The 20,955-nt window shown below is 53.7% G+C and overlaps 1 protein-coding gene across 7 annotated transcripts; it reads right to left on the bottom strand.

Moving 5' to 3' along the window:
• Positions 1–533: 533 nt before the first annotated feature.
• PACSIN3 (protein kinase C and casein kinase substrate in neurons 3) lies at positions 534–20,950 on the bottom strand. Of its 7 annotated transcripts, XM_058526994.1 has the most exons (11): positions 8,215–8,266; positions 5,212–5,284; positions 4,871–4,960; positions 4,562–4,718; positions 3,619–3,854; positions 3,352–3,507; positions 2,575–2,750; positions 2,312–2,432; positions 1,993–2,129; positions 1,447–1,568; positions 534–1,054 (listed from the first exon to the last, which is right to left on the bottom strand). In XM_058526994.1, exons 3-11 carry the CDS (start codon positions 4,922–4,924, stop codon positions 939–941), a joined length of 1,275 nt encoding a protein of 424 aa, XP_058382977.1. In that variant the 5' UTR covers positions 4,925–4,960; positions 5,212–5,284; positions 8,215–8,266; the 3' UTR covers positions 534–938. The 7 variants fall into 7 exon arrangements, with proteins under 7 accessions (XP_058382977.1, XP_058382975.1, XP_058382980.1 ...); XM_058526992.1 differs by lacking the exons at positions 5,212–5,284; positions 8,215–8,266 and adding an exon at positions 20,874–20,950; XM_058526997.1 differs by lacking the exons at positions 5,212–5,284; positions 8,215–8,266 and adding an exon at positions 9,064–9,219.
• Positions 20,951–20,955: the final 5 nt, after the last annotated feature.

Below are 20,955 nucleotides of genomic sequence, written 5' to 3'. Positions count from 1 at the left end.
CAGCCTCGGACTCTGCATTGGTCCCCCGAGTCAACGCTGCGGTGGGCCGGGACCAATCCGCAGCCAGGGCGGGGCCAACCCGCAGCCGGGGCGGGGCGACGGCTCGCGGTCTAGCCCAAACCTTGCCGGAGCGCTGCGTGGACGTCTGGCTGTCCCCGGAAGGTGGAGCCAGTTCCCAGATGGCGCGGGCTGCGAGGCCAGTTCCCGATGGATGAGTAATGATTAACAGTCCTACCAAGCACTCATGGTCCCACTGGCCTGAACGGGAAGACAGACTGCCCTGGCTCCCGCCCAGCTCAGAATTCGGCGCGCCTCCAGCCTTGGCCGGCTTACACCAGGCCTCATCCCGAGTCCCTTCCACCCCAGGTTAGGGTCCTGAAGTTCCAGGGCAGGTACCAAGCTGGCAAACCTTGCCCAACCCCCGGCCCCATAACTCGAGGCCCGCGGACCTCCTCTCCCTCGGTGCCTCTCTCCAGATGCCCTCTGGAGGCCTGGTATGGGTGGAGTATCAAAAAAGACGCACACAGCCTGACTGCTTTTTTTTTTACCCCAAGTTTAATACACACTAGAACAAGCCACAAAAGAGGGTGCTGCTAGCCCAGAACTACACTCACCCCAAGTCCACCCCAGGAACCCTAAAACACAGAGACCAGGTACTAGGTGCACGGCTCCTGGGGAGGTCCAGGCATCCCTGAGCCCTTCTGTCACCTCCTGACTCCCCCATCTTACCCTCAGCCTACACTCCGCTGGCCCTTCCCTACCAGTCCCTTCCTAGACGCAGGCCCCTCCCCTCCCTGGGTCCCAGGACTTCCTCCCTCCTCAGGGGACAGAGGGGCAGCAGCAGCACCATGGTTCAGGGCCCTCAGGTCCGGCTGTCCAGAAGAAGCTGGGCTCCGACTCAGGCTGGAGAAACATTGCAGATGGGCTGTGAGGGCAGGTCAGGCCCCCACACACTCCACGTAATTGGCAGGATACAGGCCAATACGGCCACTCTGTAACTGGCCTTGGCACCAGCCCTGCTCATCCTCCTCGCTCATCTTCAGCAGCTCCTCCCCTGGGGGAAGGGGGATAGATAGGTCACTGCCAATGGCCCTGGCCTGGCCCCTGTTCCTGCAATTGGGTCAAGGACTGAGGGGGAGGGGATAGTACGGGAGCCCAGCAAGGAGAAGAGACATGGCTCAGGCAGAGGGAGGTCCAAGTCAGGGAGCCACTCCACCCCAGACCCTGAATGCAGCAGTCAGGCCCCAGCTGGTGACCCTGAGGGGCAGGAAGACACTCTGACTCTGACTCCCAGGGGCTGGACCCAGAGCAGCCTACGAGTCAGAGAACTGGCCCTTCAGAAGTGGGTATCTGGCGCCCCTTTTTCACATCCCTGTTCAGGCTAACGAAGGGGGCGGGGCAGGGGGCTGAAGCCTGGAAAGGAACAGGAAAGGGGTCCCAGGGTACCTGCTCGGAAGCTCAGCTCATCAGCTTCCTGGCCAGCGTAGTCGTAGAGTGCCCGCACCCGCACCCCGGCCGCAGGCCTCCGGGAACTCTCCTCATCTGACCACTCCTCCTCGTGCCCACCACTGGAGAGGGAGACACAGGCGCAGGCTCAGGGCACAAGGAACCCCTTGAGCGAGACAGCCTAGGACTCAGGGCCAAGGGCTCACGCCCTGGAGGGAACCCTGGGAGAGGCCTGTGGGGAAGAACTGGAAGATTCTAGTCTGATCTCTGCCATGCAGGCCTGTGGGCTCAGATGTGCTTCCTGCCTGTGGGCTCAGGTGTGCTTCCTGCCACACACAGCTGACATGAGCAGTAGATGAAAAATCTAGAAAAAACCTGGAAAATCTAAACCAACATGGTATCATTACAACTACTAAGTAGGTCCTAAGGTCTCTGGCCCCGATTTGCAACCCACTTTGGGTGTGAAGGGAATGAAGGGAAGGAGACAGCAGAAAGGAGGGTAGGGCAGGGGTGTTTCCTTCCCACAGCTAGGTTCCTCGCTCTCACCCTGGGGACCCCAGGGACTGGGGTGGGGGCACGGCGCCATCTCTTGTGGCCACGATGCTAGTCAGAGTAACCTCATCCGGGCTCCGGCCACCCTTCTCCTTCCGGCTGATTGTCCTCTGTGTGTCCAAGGACCACTCCTGTGGGGACAGTGCTTAGGGTCAGGCTGGGCTGGAGGCTGTGGTGGCAGCCAGGTCATCCAGACGCCCTTCACTTACTTCATCCCAAGCCCTAGCCTAGCCTCGCCTCCCTCCTGAGGTCCAGGCTGAGCCCAGGGGGAGCCCACCCCACCTCCCAGCCCCAGCCAGCCGGGAATCCGTACCTCAAACTGCGGCCAGTTCATGGCCATACCCGGCCCGTGGGTGCTACGCCACCAGCGCAGATCCTCTTCATCACTGGCTGCCTCGATGCTCTGATGCAGGTCACGGTGGAGTTCATGGAACCTGTGAGCCAAGGCACAACCTTCAGACTTGGAAGCCCTGGGTCCCTGCACCCCCCAATCTCATTCAGCCCAGCCAGAACCCAGGAGAGATGGAGGAGACCCGGCATTACCCCAGATCTCCACGCCCACCCCGCAGGCCATACCTCTCGCTGCTGGAGAGGTCGAGGTGCTGATGTAAGGTAAGCAGCACATCCTTGAAGAAGAGGAGCCGCTGGCGCTCCGCGGCCTGGCAGGTCTCGAAGGCCTGCTCCATGTCCTCCATGTAGCGCGGGGTGTAGCGGTGCAGCTCTGCCAACGTCTGCTCGTACTGGGTTTTCACCTGGGTGGGAGAGGAGGGCGCCTGGTGAGGACAAGACTTTCTTCCACTCAGGACTCCGCTGGTGTTTACTGGGCACCTGCCATGGGCTAGACCCTGGGCGAGGCACAAGGGGCCATCAGTTCCAAGACCTGGCTCCTGCCCTCAAGGACCCCGCAGCCTATTAAGGGAGGTGACATTCGGACACAGCAGCTTTAAGAGTCTGATGAGTGGAGATTGAGATGAGGTCAACCTATGGGGAGGGGTGGGAGAAATCAGAACAGGCTTCCTGGAGGAGGTGGAAGCTGAGCAGAGGACGGGGAGGATTTGGAAATGCAGAGCTAGAGGAAAGGGCACTCTGGCAGAGCAAGTAAGAGAAGACATCCCAGGTGGTACACTGTGAAAGGAAAGGAGCTGGGAAGGTCTCAACTGCTAAAATTATCCCAGTGCCTGAAATTGCACCGTTTCTTCCCCTGGGTAAAGCATCATCTTTTCTCAGGTTCCTCCTTTAAATGATAAATGTGGAGAGAGGGTAGCAGGTGGGGATTAGAGCCATAAGAGTGCTGGGGACTGGAAAAGGCCTTCAGGAAGCCCTGAGCTGGGCCGGCCGTCCTGCGGCCTGTACCTTCTCGGCCTCCTTGGTGCAGCGTTCCACCCGCTCCTGCAGCTTGCGCAACTGCTCCTGGGAGACAGCACTGTCTGCCTTTGCGTGACTCTCCCGTGTCTGGGCAGTCTTCTCCTCCTTCCGGGCTGCATGGTAGCTCTTCTTAGAAGCCTCAACCTGGCATACACGGGGACCACTCTGGAGCCTGCATGCACGCCCTGGCCCCCTTCAGCCCCGTGCAGGCCCAGCAAGGGGCGTGCCTCTGATGCCCATCTCTCCCAGGCTCACCTCCTTCAGCCTCTTTAGCCAGGGTTTCTGGGCCTTGCGGAAGCCGTCCTCGGCAGCCCGGCTCTCTCGGAAGCCACCCAGCACAGGCCGGTGGAAGGCCCCCCGCTGCCAGGCACGCACACGCTCGCTGTCCTGCCCTTGCAACTTCTCCCGAACCTCGAGGTGCAGCGCACTCAGCCGCTCGGCCGCCGTGAAGAAGGCGTGCCAGGCCTTCTCCAGCGTGCCATACTGAGGGCCTGCAGGGAGGGACGGGGCTTGGGCCAGGCCAGGGACTCCACTGGAAACAAGCCCAACCCCTCTCAGCGGGTGCTGCTCTGGGTGCCAGGCACAGAAGGGGGACGCAAAGATGAAAATGATGTCAGGTGCTGATTGAACACCTACTCTGTGCCTTGAGATCTCACTGAATCCTTGCCTCATCCACCACCACGAAGCAGTGTCAGGATCAACATTTAACCAGCGAAAACACGGCGGCCCAGAGAAGTGAAGTGAATTGCCCAAAGCATTCCAGCTACAAGTGGATCTGAGATTCGAACCCAGGTCTGTGACATAAACCACTACACTCTGTTGCCTGAGAGGGAAGAACCAGTGTCTGTCCCCGAGGAAGGCAGCTTGGGAAAGATCCCAAGCACCTGAGTCAGAAGGATTGGGCTTCAGCTCTTCCTAGCTGTGTGACTTCAGGCAAGTCACTTAGCCTCTCTGAACTTTCAGATTCTCCTCTAGAGAATGGGTAGAACAGGACCATCTCCATCAAAGCGTTGTTAGAAATATCAAAATAACTCATGACCATACATTGCAAACTCCAACAGGACGACAGTGAGAATAAACAGGAGGATCTTCCCTCTTTAAAGGGAAGGCGACAAGAGGTGCAAAAAGAAGCCGCCCTGCCTGGTCTTCCCACCCTTGGCGGCCCTCTGCTCCTGGCGAGGCCCAAGCGCTGGCTCACCCTTCTCCACGGCGCCCCTCCATTTGCGGGCCCATTCGGCCAGCTGCTGGGCATAGGCCTTCTCGATGCGGGCACGCTCCTGGAAGCAGCTGACCAGGTCCCCGCACAGCCGATGCCCATCCTCCACCCGCTGCACCGTCCGCCTGTAGTTGCCGGCCTGGGACACACACGAGAAGGGCAGCGTCACTGGGGAGAAGCTCCCTCGAGGGCTGGGGCTGACAGCCAGGCTCCACCCCTGGACAGGTGGTTGGGCCCAGGGAGGGGTGGGCATTTCAGTGCCACCCCCGAACCTGGGACCCAGCTGCTCACCTCCCAGAAACTGCCCTCTAGGGCCTCCCCTCCAGCGTCTTCCTCAGGAGCCATGGTGTCCCTGCAGCACGGAATGGTGGCGGGTTGGGGCTGTGGAGGGCAGAGGGGTAAGTGGGGAAGCCGACATACACTTTTGAGGATAGGAAAAGACCCTCTCCTATCCCTGGGCTTTGCCTCCACTGCTGTCCCGATCACCTAAGGACCCAACCACCAGAGCTAGGACTTAGCAGACAGGGGTCTGGAAGTCCCGAGGAGGGGCGAGCAGAGGGGCCAGGATGGCAGTTTCAAAGCTCCTCCTCTTACCTGCGGTCTGCCCTTCCCCTCCACCTCACCCCGCATACCTGGGGCCTAGAGATCACTTCAGGGACCTAGGTGTCCACCTCTCAAAGCTGCCGCTGTGATTCTGCCTTGAAGCTAACAAGAGCAAAGGAGGGGGTGAGGGCGGGGGCCTGGAGAGGCCAGGGTGGTGCCCAGCTCCCCCGATATAGCAACTGCTGTCAGAAGCGCCAAATTCCAGCCAGGAGAATGCCAGCGGGTCACACGATCCAGCTGGGGATTATATGGCAGGCGGGGGTGGGTGGTGGGCAGAGGGCCCCACTCCCCCGACTGCAGATGAGAGAAGAGGACGCCTACCCCAGCCAGGGCCCCGTGGCCTTTCCTTGAACGACAAGGCGACCCTTTACCAGACCAAGCCAAGTCAGAGGGTGCCCAGCCACACCCCAGAGCTCCCTGTGCTGGCAAGAGCAGACTGGAAGCCAGGAGGCCTGAGTCCTCTCTTGGCCAAGAAGCTTGAACAAGTGCATTTTACTGTCCTCAGCTCCCTCCAAAGATGGAAATTCCGCCTCCTGGTCTGCTTTTGTGCCAGGGCTAGTGTAAGACTCAAACCAGGCAATGAGCGAGTATGTGAGGGGCCCACCAGTCACAAGGAGACGCTCATCCTGTTCCGCAGCATCCACTGAGGTCCCACTGGGCTCTGTGGGTAATGAGTAACTCAGCTCCGCCCTCAAAAGCCCAGAGTCTGGGGCAACATGGGGGAGTCGGACAGGTGATCAGCCAGTTATAAGTGTGTTCTCCAGAATCACGGAGGAGGGCAAGGCAGATTCCAACCCCAGAGCCACCACTCCAGGGGCCAGAGGACATAGTAGCATGCGGCCGCTCCCCTCCTGCCTCTGGGCAGGGTCTCAGCTGTCCCCAGCACTGACTCAAGCCCCTAGAAGGAAATTGCTTCCTCCTCTGAGCAAACCCAAGGGCTACCGCTAGGCCTAGGAGGACAGCGTGTGTGCCCCTTGCCCCCAAAGCAATTACAATGCGCCCCTCCAAACTGATGAACCTCTCTCCATCCTTCAAAACTCAAATAGGCATCTTCTCTACTGTCACCCCCCCATTCCTCCATCCCCATTCCCACGGCCCCTTGTGACCCCTGTATATCCCCCTGGGTGGTGACTGACAGGACAGGATCTGTCCTCAGTCATTGACAGACTTCCTAGAGGTCCAGTTTGTATCTCTCCAGGCACTGGAGTTAGTAGTTGAATGAAAAAACAAATGACATCCACCTGAAGACCAGGAAACCCACTGGCTATGGCAGCTGTGAGAAAGCTTGGCCTGAGTGGGCTTCCACCCCTTAGCTAACAGGAGGGAGAGCTCAGGCCAGCAATGGAGGTGCCTGGGCACAAGCAGGAGAGGGCAGAGCAGCTGGCCCCACTAGGGCCCTCAGCGCTTTACCTTGCTTCCTCTCGAAGTCTGCCCCATTTGCCCAGAAAGGACTCGCCAACCAGATGGAGAGAAACAGAGCTGCAGCTGTAAATCCCAGGCCCTTTGGAGCTGTCCCAGTCAGGCATCCAGGGGCCTGGGCCCCCTGCCTGCTCCAGCCTCCAGGCTCCGGGCTCCCGGGAGAGCTGCCCCCCACCCGTTCTCTCTCTCTGGCCTCAGAACAGAGCGAGCTGTGTGTGCAGGGCTGGCACTGCTCCCTCCGGCCTCCCAGAGCAAACACAAGCCCAAACCTCAGGCACAGCCAGGCCCCATAGCCCAGGCTTGATCAAGCTATGGGGGTGGGCCCTGCGCCTTGGCCCCTGTTGGGAAGGGCCCACACCCTGTGCTCCCTGACCTCAGCAGAGACCCAGATTGGTCCCAGAACACACTCCGCCACAGGCAAGAGCTCAGAAAGCAGATAATGAACGCTCCTCAGCCCAGGGAGCCAGCACCTACGAGGCCCTGAGGAGTCTGCTGAGGTTTGGCAGGGTCTCCTCAGAGCTGCTTGGGCCAAGGTAGGGAGTCCTGGGGTTCAGGGAAGAACCCACTCGCCACCTGAAGCTGGTAGGTACCCCTGTCCAGAACAGCCCACACCCTTCCCAGAAGCTGGGGGCATGCCCCTAGGAGGGAGCACTGCCATCCTGCCCTGCCCACCCTCTGTCCTGAGTCACAGGCTGCGCCCAAGGGCCTCTTCTCCCAGGAGCCCCTCCCGGTCGGCCCACAGCCCTAGGAACTGAAGGTACAGGAGGGGGCAGTCGGCTGGTCCAGAGAAGGGCACCAAGGCTAGAGCGGCTGGAACCAGCAGCCAGAGCGGCCGGGGAGGCTGGGGGAAGGGGTGGCGCGGGGGAAGGGGAGGAGGCAGGGCCAGGGAGGGGCATAACAAAGGGGCACTTTTGGAAACCCGACCTGCCGGCTGAGGTGCCTGCTCCCCGATGACGCACTCCAAACCTGGAGCCTCCACACCAAACCTTGGAGTCCAGGGGCTGCCCGTTTCCGGCCTCAACCCTTGTGGACGGCGCCCTTCAACCAGCCCCTCTGGCCGGCCTGGCGCTGCACAACTCGGAGCCCGTGGAGCCCACGCGGAGCGGCCGGGCCAGGCCTAGCCATGGAGGCTCTAGGACTTCTTGGCCAAACTTGTTGAACTTGGTCTCGGCGGGGGTGGGGCCAGGCGATCACCGCTGAGGGGAGGGGGTGCACCCTGCCTGGGCCAGACCGGCCGTGGACTCCAGCTGGTGGCCCCAGGAACTGGAGCTCTTTGCAGAGGGCGAGAGGTCGCCGGGGACCGAGGCCCCTTTTGGGGCCCCGCGGCGGTTTGGGGCCTTTGAGGGGCCCCAAGGGATGGTGTGGCTCTCCGGCCCCGACGCCCCCTTCCCCCCGGCCGGCCAGGGCAATTGCGGGGTGCTCGGCGCCGCAAATAAGACACCCCCTCGGCTCGCCTACAGCTCTTCCCGTCCTCGCGCAGAGCAGGGTGGCGGGGGGCTCCCGGGGCGGGAGTCGGTCCCATTGCAAACTTCAGGAGCGGGAGGAGGAGAGGGCGGGCTCGAGCCGCGGCTCCCGCCGCCGCCTCCCCGCGGTCTCTGCCGGACAGCACTCACCGCGTCCTCCCTGGGCGCCTCGGCGGGTGGGGGTCCGGCCACGCTCCGGCCCGAGTCCTGCCGCTCCCGGGCCGGGGCTGCCGCCTCCCGGAGCGCGCCGGGCCCTCCCCCGGGAAGCCCGGCCCTCGGCCCCGCCCTCTCCTCGCGGCCGCGGCCCCAACCCCAGCGGCCAGCGGCAGGGGCGCAGGGGCTGCAGGCATCGCGCCTCGCGGCGGCTCCCGGGGCGCGGGCCGTGGGGTCTCGGCTCCCGCCTGAGAAGCGCCAGAGCCGACTCCCTAGGGTGGCGCCGCGCCGCTATAAGGCGTCAGATGCCGGCTTTGCTCCTCCCCGGCCTTTGCAGAGCCTGGGAGACCGGTGGAAGCGGGAAGGGATCGGGCCTGCACGGGCACCCCTTGGAAGGCGGTTTAGGGGCTACACTGCCTTACATGTTTTTGCTGAGCACAGCTTTCTTAGAAGTTAGCTCCCGCGAGGCTCATAACCACACCCTTGTAAACATTAAGATTCCCATTGTACAGATGCGGAAACTGAGGCTCAGACATCTTCAGCAGCTTGGACAAGACCCGTAGCCGGGCAGGACCGAGACTCCAAAGCCGTGCCCTTTCCCTGCCGAGTCCTGCCTGCAAATCTGGGGGCGCGTTCTGAGGATTGGGTCAGACGTGCGGTGGGGGTGGGGCAAAAGCCATGAGCTCCACCCCTCCGTGTTCTTATTCCCAGATTTTGTACCACGATTCATTCTTAAATCCCTTCGCCCCTCCACCCCCTGTGTCAGTCACCAGCTTTAGGAGATTTTTCCAGATCACCACGATCCCACCCCACCCTTAATAAATCCCTTCTCATTCACCCTCTTACCCCCGCCCAGGGGATTTTTCGGAGCCTGCCGGTCTGTTATTTATATCCACTGGAGCGGTCCAAGAATGTTCCGAGGCTGACCTAATCGCCACCTGCTCGGTCTTCCCGCCCCTCCTGCTGCCTCCCGGGCCGGGCGACCTGGCGGCCTTGCCCTCCGCCTGGGAGGCGAGAGGGGGCGCGGGTCGGCTGAGTCAGACGCACAGGGCGCTCCGAGGGTCCAGATGGCGCAAATTCTCTCGAGGTTGGAGAGCCCCCTGCGCGCTGCGAGGAGTGCGCCCCCAGGGGGCGGCGCGGCCCTCTGAGAGGCCAAGGGCCACGCGGCTCTCTCTGCAGCACGTACTCTTCGTTCCCACCCCCTACAACCAGCCCGCACTCCCTCGGGAGTACTTGTGCGCGGATTTTTAAACGCCAGCTTTAAAAATAGCGAAATTAGATTGTTTCTAAATCCGAGAGAAGTCACTGCCGCGTTCTTTATGCAGATAAATCCGCTCATAAAATGGGAAAAGGGGCCTGAAGAGAATGAATGGGGGGTGATTTCAGGCGGTAGTATTAGCTGCTGAGGGCTGACTTGCTCCGCGGTCCTAGTGGGAGGGCGAAACTACCTGTGGGCACACAAGACGCGCCGCGAATCAAACCTGGGTAGTGGATCCTTGCCTTGGCGCTCGCAGGGTGTGTACCCGGCAGGATATGGTTTCTGAAACCAGTTTCAACACCCACTCTTTGTTGGGGCTTGGACGAGTCCCTTTTCTCTATGTCTCTGTTTCTACCTCTATGAAACATGACAGGTGGCTGGGCTGACCTCCCAAATGAGCCATGCTCCCCAGCTAATTAATGGTTGTTAAACAACTGCAAATGAGAGGAGCTGGGGTAATGTCTAATGACAGCCATAGTGTTTTGTATTATTTTAAATCAGTTAACATCCTACCTAGTGCCTGGGGGCCTCTAGGCACCTAGACAGAAAGCGTGAAAACACTAGAATGAAATTGATTACAGGAGGCACGTATTAAAACCCCATTAAAAATAAAGGCTGCAAGCCAGGCCATAGAGAGACACAGAAAACAGGGCTGTTCGATAGACCAGAAGGAGAAGGGGATGCCGAGTGGAAAACATCTGGCTTCCTTTGGGTTCAAATCTGGAAGCAGAAACCAGCTGATCTTAATTGCCCCTAAGTTACTATAGGGGGAAAAAATAAAGCAAAACCCAGAGCATACTGAGCTGCTTCAAAGGTGAAAGGAGACAGAGCTGCCCTTGCAAAGCCAACCCCATTAGTGCTGCCCCCAGGACTCCAATTTCTGTGCTCTATGGCCAGAGCCCCTATACGCTCCCATGGCTCTATCAGTGCAGTACCCAACTCGAACAGAGTTCAAGATGAGATGCCCGAGGTCAGAGAGCTGGCTAGACAGAAACCTAGAGAGGCGGCTTGGCTCGGGGCACCAGTTGGCAGATTGGTCCAAATCCCAAGCTCACAACACTCACAGACTCACTCACCTTGAGCTTCTGGAGCGTCCTAACCACTGTGCCTTCATTTGTTTATTTACTGATTCATTCATTCATCCAGTCAAGAAAACACTTGAATTTTTGCTCTATGCTAAGCCCTACGCTAGGTGTTGGGAATACAAAGATAAATAAGTCAGAGCCTTAAGTGTACGGGAATAATATAGTGTGGATATGAGGTACTATGGGAAAACAGGCAGAGGAGACCACCTTTCACCAGACCACTGGATTGGTCTGGATGAGCAGGAATGAGTCATGTGGAGAAGCATTCTAGGCGGGAGCACCAGGGTGTGCCAAGCCCCAGAGGTGTTAGCATATGACTTAGTGACCCAGCAATTCCACTTCTTGGTATCATTCCTAGACAAACATGTGTACAAGTGCAGAAAAAGGTACAAAGATGTCTGCAAATAGTATTGTTTGCAAAAAAGCAAAACTGGAAAAAAATGTCCATCAAGAGGGCAATGGTTGAATAACCTAAAGTTCATTCATGCTATGGATTACTCTGTATAATGCTCAAGCACAAGGTAGACCGAGATATGTTCTTCTATGAAGACCTCCAAGACACTGTTGAAGGAAAAAAGCAAACTGCAGACCACACAAAATATTCAGAGAGAATGAATATACACCCAACTGATTTTGGTGATTATCTCTCAGGAGAGGTGTAGAATTGGTAAAGGAGATTTTTGTAATGTTAGAAAATTATCAATGAGAATGTACTTATGTGTAAATTGTCTAATTAAAATAAAGAGTTTTTTAAGGAGATGGGGAGTGGGTCTTATTGTCTAAAACAGTGCTGTCCAGGGGCCAGGCCAGGTGGTGTAGTGGTTAAGTTCACATGTTCCACTTCAGCAGCCTGGAGTTCGTGGGTTTGGATCCTGGGTGTGGACCTACACACCACTCATCAAGCCATGCTGTGGCGGTGTCCCACACACAAAATAGAGGAAGATTGGCCCAGATGTTAGCTCAGGGACAATCTTTATTTTTTTTCCCCCTTTTTCTCCCCAAAGCCCCAGTAGATAGTTGTATGTCATAGTTGCACATCCTTCTAGTTGCTGTATGTGGGACGCTGCCTCAGCATGGCCGGACAAGTGGTGCGTCAGTGCGCACTTGGGATCCGAACCTGGGCCGCCAGTAGCGGAGCTCGTGCACTTAACCGCTAAGCCACGGGGCCAGCCCCAGGGACAATGTTCCTCAAGCAAAAAGAGGAAGACTGGCAACAGATGTTAGCTCAGGGCCAATCTTCCTCACCAAAAAAAAAAACAGCAGTGCTGTCCAAATAGAATTTTCTGCAATGATGGAAACATTCTATAGCTGCACTGTACAATACAGTAGCCCCTAGGTAAATGTGGCTATTGAGCACTTGAAATGTGGCTAGTGTGACTGAGGAACTGAATATTTAATTTTAATTAATTAAAAAATTAACAGCCACATGTGGCTAGTGGGGACTGTATTGGATAGTTCCGGTCTAGAATATCTGGAATATTGAGTTCAGGATGGGGTGGAGGCAGATGGAAGATGAGGCTGGAAAGACGGGTTGGAATTGAAAGGTGAAGATTTGCAAGGTGGGCTAAGGAGTTTGGACTTTATCCTATAGGCAGTGGGAAGTGTGAATGGGAGTGGCTAGATCAGATTTATCCTTTTAAAAGATAACTCGAGCTCCCTGCAGAGGGTAGATTAGAGCTGGCAGAGTTTGTCTCCTCTGCAGGCTGCTGTGTCTCTCTCCGTGGCCTCTGGACATTGCCCCAGCATTCCTGACGGGCAGCTGAGTAAAGTATTCTGATTCAACAGCTATGTTTTTAAGATCTCAGGCAATCCCAGGTGGAAAAACTAGTCTGAGTTATTGAGAGAGGTTAACCTCAGCGGGGGAAGCTGTTTCTGGGTTAGAACGCAGGAAGAACAGCAGATGGATGGCATTAGAGCGAAAATGTGTAGCAGGTTTCAGAGTAGGGTGGATAGAGAAAGATTTTTCAGGGTCAGGAATTTGCCCCAGGCAGATTCTTTGGAAGATACCACGAGTTGCCACTGCATAGTTGAAATTTATTTCAGCTCCATAGGCCGGAGGAGGGTTCTGCTCAGGAAGGCTGCCCTGGTTCATGTGGGTCCTTCCTCGAAGTCCACTGGAGGCCTCCTTATTGATGATACAGTAGCTCTCATGGAGAATCCATTAATGTAGCTGAGTTTCAGGGAACACCCACTATGCCAGACACCATGGTGTGTACTTGGTCCTCTATGCAAACGAAGCAGACATGGTCCCTGACTTTGTGGAGTTTTCCACTAAAATCAAATAAAGGCTTGAATACATTACCAATTGTGATAAGTGTTTTAAAGGAAAAAATATATATATAGGGCTATGAGAGAATCATAGAAGGAGCATCATTTCAATTGGGGGAGGGTCAGAGAAGACCTCTCTCAGGAAGTTTAAGCTTCTCTACCCAAAAAGGCCCAAAAGAACAAAAAGACCAAAGGAAATGAGCTAGGTGAAGAGGGAGGCTAGGAGAGAGCATTCCAGGTGGAAGGTCTGAAGTGTGCAAAGGCCCTGAAGTGGGAACTTGACTTTCTGGGAAGAAGGGTAGAACGGGTAGGTGAATGAGGGTGAGAGGTCCAGGGTGAGGCGGGAGGAGCAGGCAGCGCCCAGACACTGCAGGCTCCATTTTATTCAGAGTGCAGAATTTAAGCAGAAGAGAGATCTGAGTGGCTTTCCGAATGTCGTGTGAGGAATGGCTTAGAGCAGAGGATCAGCAAACTGTGGCCTGGACGACCGACAAGCTAAGAATGGTTTTTACATTTTTAAATGGTTGACAAAAAATTAAAAGAAGAATACTATCCTGTGATACATGAAGGTTACAGGAAATTCAAATTTCAGTGTCTATAAATAAAGTTTTATTAGAACACAGCCACACATTTGTTGACAAATTGTCTATGGCTGCTTTCACACTGCAATGACAGAGATGCAACAGATATTGTATGGCCCGCAAAGCCTAAAATATTTACTCTCAGGCCCTTTACTCAAAAACGATGCTGACCCCTAGATTAGAGGGAGACAAGAAACAAAGGAGACCAATTAAGAGGTTGCTACAGTCATCCAGGGGCGAGAGGGCAGTGGTTTGTTCTAGCTGGTAGCGGTGGAGGCACTCAGTGCATGAACTGAAGAAGTATTTGGGGGAATGAATCGATAGGACTTTCTGATGGGTTAAATGTGGATGGTAAAGGAGAAGTGCATTTCAAAATGGCTCCCAACCTGTGATCCTGGATTCTGGATTCTAGATTAGGACATGAGTGGGGCACTTGGCAAAATTTGAATGAAGTTTGTATGTTAGACCATAGTGTTATTAGTGCTAATTTCCTCACCTTGATAATTGTATTGTGGGTATGTATGATGTTACACTTGGGGAATTAGGCAAGAGTATATTGAAATTCTTTGTAGTCTTTTTGCAACTCTTTGTAAGTCTGAAATTATTTCAAAATGAAAAGTTAAACAACAAAAAGAAATGAAAACAAATGAAGTGAAAATGACTCCCTGGTTTTTTGCTTGAAGTGCCATTTACTGACATGGGGGAAAACGTGCAAGAGGCACGAGAAGAAGGGAAGATCAACACTTCACTCTTGGACGTGTTAGGTTTGAGATGCTGAGGAGACGTCCAGGTGGATGTGTCAAGAAGGCGGGGCCAGGCACTAGTTTGGACATCGCTGATGAGCCAGAGACTCAGAGGAAGGTACAGAAATCATGGAACTCAACCTCTGAAGGGGAGCTCTGCACCTGAGGTGAGGCAGGACCGAGGTGGTGGAGGGGAAGCATGGGAGTACACCACGTGTATGTGTCACTCTGCTCTGCACTGTGTCACCTGAGCCTCGCAACAACCCTCTCCAGTAGGACTTATTCTGTCCAGTTTACAAAGGAGGAAACAGAGAGGTGCTAAGATTTGCTCAAGGACACAGCCAGGAAGTGGGAATGTGATGGCTGTCTGACCCCAACACCCGTGAACAATTTTCCCACTTGGTAATGCTGAGCACCCATGGCAGAGACTGGGTGTATTAGTTTCCTAGGGCTGCCGTAACAAATTACCACAGACAGACTGGGTGGCTTAAAACAACAGAAATTTCTTCTCTTACACTTCTGGAGGCCAGAAATCCAAAATGAAAGTGTCGGCAGGGCCACACTCCCTCCCCAGCCTCTGGGGGAGACTCTTTCCCGGCTGTTCTCCTAGCTTCTGGTGGCTGCCGGCAATCTGGCAATCTTTGGCGTCCCTTGGCTTCTAGCCATAACACTCCAATCTCTGCCTCTGTCTTCACAACATCTTCTCTGTCTGTTTCTCTGTCTGTGTCTTATCTCCTGCCTCACTCTTATAAGGACACTTGCCACTGGATTTAGGGCCTACTCGGATAATCCAGGATGATGTCTTCATCTTAAAATCCTTAACTACATCTACAAAGACCCTTTTTCTAAATAAAGTAACATTCACAGGTTCTGGGGATTAAGATGTGGGTATATCTTTTCAAGGACCACCGTTGGACCCACCACACCTGGCTAGAGGTGGCCACAGCTGTTAGCCTTGGAAATCTGGTAAAATACTTCTTGAACTTAAAAAGCAGGCTGCCAGGGCCGGCCCCATGGTGTAGCGGTTAAGTGCGTGCGCTCTGCTGCTGGTGGCCCAGGTTCGGATCCCGGGCGCGCACTGACGCGCCGCTTGTCCGGCCATACCGTGGCGGCGTCCCACATAAAGTGGAGGAAGGTGGGCATGGATGTTAGCTCAGGGCCAGTCTTCTTCGGCCAAAAAAAAAAAAAAAGAGGAGGCTTGGTATGGATGTTAGCTCAGGGCTGATCTTCCTCATAAAAAACAAAAAGCAGGCTGCCTTTCAGAGTTTTTATTCATCCAGTTTCACAAATGTGTCTCATTACAGAATGGATCAGCAGCCTAAATGCTGCCAACACAAATGTGGCTTGGTCTTCTCGACTGCTTATAATTATGACAAAATTCTCAGATTCCGGAGCCTTATGACACACGGATAGTCAAGCACAAAGCAGAATGTACAGTAAACATGTCTGCAAGGATGCCCACTCAGAGTTTGGCGTGTTGGGGAGGATGTGTGTGGATTTGTACTAAGATACCTCCCCCTACCAGGCTGTTGGCTTCACCAATAAGAACCACAGTTACCCAGGCAGCTCACTGCCTTCCTCTACAGGGAGAAACTTAGCTGGGGTTCCTGGGGCAAGTTTTTTGTCACATGCTCCTGGAGTTACAATATCATAGTAGGGACAGGAGCCAAAGCAGGGCAGTGGAGAGGGGAATGTAAAGGGATGTAAATGTAGTCCTCCAGGTCCCAACTAGCATGTGACTCATCCACTCATAGGGAACTGGCTTGGCCGTAACAACAGAGAGAACCATTTTTATTTCTGCCCCTTGGATTTTGGCAGTCCTTGGAAGAGACCTCTGGCGTCAGAAGAGGGAGTAGAAGGCACTGCCAGAACTAAACCCCTGGTTTCTGATTCTCCGATCTGGCTCTTTCCGTGATGGCTATCTGACTGGTGAGAACTCTTGAGAACAGCAGAGAGCTCCTTCACCACCTTTATCAGATGTCATCAGTAAATAACATATTGCCAGGAGATTATATAACAACGTCTATTTGTAGAACACTTTACAGTTTGCAAAGCACTTTCACATATATGATTTCAGCACTCTGGCAATTGCCCTGCAAATCTGGCTGTCTGGAGAAGTTTCCTGGCATCCTGTACCTATGGTATGTCATGACAGGATATTGATTTAGTCTGTGGATGGTGCCTCATCCCCCACAACAAAGACAGAAGGTGGGTTTTTTTTCTTTGGTATTTACACAGCTGTCTGACACTTCCAAAGCTACCCAAAATTGTGTTTTGGAAAATGGATACTATTCCCAGAGGGTAGGAATCGAGCCTTCGTTTAGCATTATTATGAATTTATTCATATTTGGGCATTTAAATATGTACTGCAGATGCCAAGCAACAAGGACCCTGGATGCTGTATTCAGTCTGTTTCCAATCCTTTAGGAGAAATTTAAACTTCAGTTCTTTGCAAGCTCTGCAGAATCCTTGAGGCTGTCATTTGCAAACCACTGGATGCAGTCAGTGTGTGTGGGAAGCCTGCACACACCACCCGAGTGGATTATGAGTGGTTTTGCAGACTCAGCAGAACATTTGGATCCATAGACAGCTTGATCAGAATCAGAGTCGTGTACCAGCCTGCACCAGGAAAATGATTTCTGCTAAATGGAAACTTCCCACAAGGAGGCCAGAGATGAAAGCTGTCACTGGTTTCTGCTGCTTTAACAGCAAGTCACAGGATCACAAATTTTAAAACTGGAGGGGATCTGACAGACCACCTATTCCCTCCCCTTCATTTTATGACAGGAAACTTAGGCACAGAGAAGTGACACGATGGACCCAAGATCACATAGTCTAAGAACAATGCTCTTTCCACTGTGCTATATTATTCGTTCCAGAAAACACCTAAGCCACGTATTGTTTTACAGATCAAAGAAAGTGGCATTATTTAGGGTCATGCTCATGGTCTGCCCAGCACAGTGTGAACACGAGACCTTGATTTGCTTCACCAGCAGCTTTTGAATGAACTGCCTTGTGATGCCTTACATCAAAAGTAGTGTCATAGATAGAACCAAAACACCTATAAACAGGGTTTCATGGCACAGCCTCCCCACGGCGTGAAACCGGAGCGATGCTGCACCATTCACCTCATTATCAGATTAGCAGCATCAAAAAATACATATTAGGGCCGGCCCCGTGGCTTAGCGGTTAAGTACCTGAGCTCTGCTGCTGGCGGCCTGGGTTCGGATCCCGGGCGCACGCCGACGCACGCTTCTCTGGCCATGCTGAGGCCGCGTCCCACATATAGCAGCTAGAAGGCTGTGCAACTGTGACATACAACTATCTACTGGGGCTTTGGGGGGGCAAGAGGAGGATTGGCAATAGATGTTAGCTCAGAGCCGGTCTTCCTCAGCAAAAAGAGGAGGATTAGCATGGATGTTAGCTCAGGGCTGATCTTCCTCACCAAAAAAAAAAAAAAAAAAAAAAAAAAACATATTAAATGCTTTTGTCCACCCTGCATCTGATGGTTCATCAGACAGGAATGGATGACATCAGGTCCCTAGGCAGCTGTTTGGTGGTGAAACAAAGTGAAACCCAGGGTAAGGATGCCCTAAAGCACAACCTGAAACAAAGCACGTTACTAGCATGTGCAAGGCAGGTTTCCACTGCTCACACGTGGTTTTGTGAATCCACCACGGAAAACTCCCCAGTCCTGGGGCAGGCCCTGTGGCCTAGTGGTTGAGTTCAGCATGCTCTGCTTCTGCGGCCTGGTTTCAGTTCCCGGGCACGGACCTACACCACTTGTCAGTGGCCATGCTGTGGTGGCGACTCACATACAAATTAGAGGAAGATTGGCACAGAGGTTAGCTCAGGGCAAATCTCTCTCAGCAAAAAAAAGAAAGAACGAAAAAGAAAACTCCCCAGTCCTAAAAACGGATTCTGGGGAAACCTGGCATTAAGCAGGACATGACCTTTGCTCATGAATCCATCATGGCTAATCATTGCCTTCCTGCCTTTCCATTTCCTTTTTTTTGTTTGTTTGTTTGTTTTTGTGAGGAAGATCAGCCCTGAGCTAACATCCATGCCAATCCTCCTCTTTTTGCTGAGGAAGACTGGCCCTGAGCTAACATCCATCACCAATCCTCCTCCTTTTTTTTCCCCAAAGCCCCAGCAGATAGTTGTATGTCATAGTTGCACATCTTTCTAGTTGCTGTATGTGGGACGTGGCCTCAGCATGGCCGCAGAAGCGGTGCATCAGTGTGCGCCCGGGATCCGAACCCAGACCGCCAGTAGTGGAGCTCGGGCACTTAACTGCTAAGCCACGGGGCCGGCCCCTACATTTCCTACCCCTTTTTCCTGGAGCACTCTCCCCTTCTCCCCTCCCCTCCCTTTCCTCAATCTCTCAAGATTCAGCTTAAGTGTCACCTTCTTGGGGAAGACTTCCTTGACACTATCTCTTCTTTACCCCACGCCAAGTTGAGTTAAAGTTATCCTGTGCCCCCTACCCCACCAGAGCCCAATGCTTCCTCTCTCACTAAACTTATCACACTCTATTGTAGCTGTAGGTTTAGTTGTCTATTAAAAGGCACACTCCATGGGGGCAAAGAGCATTTTTCATTTCAGCATTCCCTTTGACTGGAATAATGCCAGGATCAGAGTAGGTTTTTGATCAATGTAGGTAGAATGAATGAAATGTGAATTCTTCTGCCTGCCATTCAACTTCCCCCTTTATCTGGCCTCTCTCACTTTGCACAGATCCTCAATGTGGTCAATTTTCTCCTCTTCAAGCTGCCTCCTACCCTACTCATAAATGTCAATGCTCCCAAGCCAAACACCATCAGGGACTCTCCTATAGCTCAACTTCGAGTCTATTGCTCATTGCAACAGAGGATGCATACCATGGGGAATGGTAAACATCTCTGTAAGAAGGTATGAGAAAGAACTTATAGTATTGGCTTGTGTTAGATGATTTGGATAAGGGTTCAAAGAAGTGGAGCTTTGCTCTGGATTGGAGGCTGTCAGAAAATGGCGGTAATTCTATGATTGAGTATCAATACATCTTGTCTATAAGGTGGGAGGAATGAAGCAAAGCTAAAGCTGTGATTGGCAAAGAATCTGCAGTCATTCATATTAGCCAAAATAATAGGGAGATGTTCCATCATCTTTGTGATTTGGACAACGTTCATACTTTTGCCTGTGTTCAGACATGAGTGATCACGTTTTTGTTGATCTCTCAGGGTCACACAATGGCCTTGTCTGGTGTAGATATTTTGTGAGATTGTTTACTTTGACAGAACACCAAGACCTAGCTAATAGTACCAGGCCAGCTGCCAGATGCCAGGGGCTGCTTTTTTTTCTCATAACCCACACCCATTCCTAACTTTTATCAAGCTGTTTCTCCTCCTAGGATGTTCTCCCTCCCCCAGCCAGCACCACGAAATCCCATCCTCCCTGAGTCTTTCTTAAATACTACTTTCTCCATTGGATTATCTTTTCTGAATGCATCTAAATGTCTTGGTTGGCATACCACAATTTGGTACTCAGCTGTGTTCCATCTTGAATTGTTTGAGTTGTTTCACATGTATTTTTTGTCGTCTCAGTAGGTTGTAAACCTTTTAGAGGTAGGGTCGTTTCTTATACTTCAGGATCCCCCAGAACTGAGCACCCTACTGAGGTGAAACTAATGGCCGGTCTGAGTAAGAGGGGCAGCTTGCTTCTGTAACACAGCCCTGAAAACACAGCTACAGGCCAGCAGGGGAGAAGCCACCAGCTTGCCTTTCCCACTAGTGGTTGCCATTTCTAACATGCTGGGCTGATCTTTCCACCAAGAAAGCATTTTTCCAATTTTTCTTTTGGAGCATTCATTTCCTTCCAAGAGTTCTGTTTGTAACTGTCTTTCGTCCCTACCTGTCTGAAAGCTCCTCGAGTGCAGGATCTACCATTAATGCATTTTTGTCCCCTCTCACCCTCCCAAAGCGCCTGGCACCTGGCTTAGCCGGTGGAAGGAAAGGACCAGCTGTCCAGACTAACCCCAGCTCCTGCCGGGCTCGTCGCAAAAAGTAGGCTGCATCCGAACTGTCTCCTGTCGGGCTACCTATGAGGCTGGCTGCCTTGGCCTTTGGCTGAAGTCAGGGCACAACACCTCAGCCCCGTCAGTTAGCCTCACGCCCTCCGGCCCATGACTGCCCCAGGCTGCTCCCTAGGCAGACAGCAAGTTTGGGGAAACCTTAAAAAGGTGCGCATTTCAACCACTCTCCACAGAGCAGCTGAGATTCGACGGAGCTGGAGAGATATAAGTACTACTCGACATCTACGACAACGCTGGCCGATGAGAAGTACTCGCTTTCCATCACAAGGAACCTGCCAGCTTTCTACAAAGCCGCTTCTCTCCAACTGTACCAGATCAGCCAATCACAAAGCTCAGGCGGGCGTGGCCACCAATTAGAAGGTAGAGAAGGTGGAGGCGAAGCCTTGATTGGCACCCGGTCTCTAGAGGACGCGCAAAGGCCTGGCAGCGCCGCGTCTGAAGAGGCTTCAGGTTGGGTGGCCCAGGGCGGGTAACCATCTTTCTTTCTGGCGGGTCAGCTGACTTGGACCAGCTCAGGCCCAACACGTAGGCGATACATCATTTCTCCAGGGAGCGGGTGAGCCCCTCCCCTGACACACTTCCCGTCTCTCCGCGCGCGCCCCCGCCCTCGCGGTGAGCCTGTTTGGCGGGAAGTTGGCTTAGTTGGCCTACCTGTGGCTCAGCGGGTTCTCTGGTCTCCGCCTTGTTTCTCCCCAGAGGCTTCTCAATCTTCCTTCTATGATCTCGGCATAGA

This window comes from Diceros bicornis, chromosome 31, assembly GCF_020826845.1.
Source record: "Diceros bicornis minor isolate mBicDic1 chromosome 31, mDicBic1.mat.cur, whole genome shotgun sequence".
Lineage (NCBI taxonomy): Eukaryota > Metazoa > Chordata > Mammalia > Perissodactyla > Rhinocerotidae > Diceros > Diceros bicornis.
The sequence above is the reverse complement of the archived record's forward strand: the minus strand, read 5'-3'. Positions and strand labels throughout refer to the sequence as shown.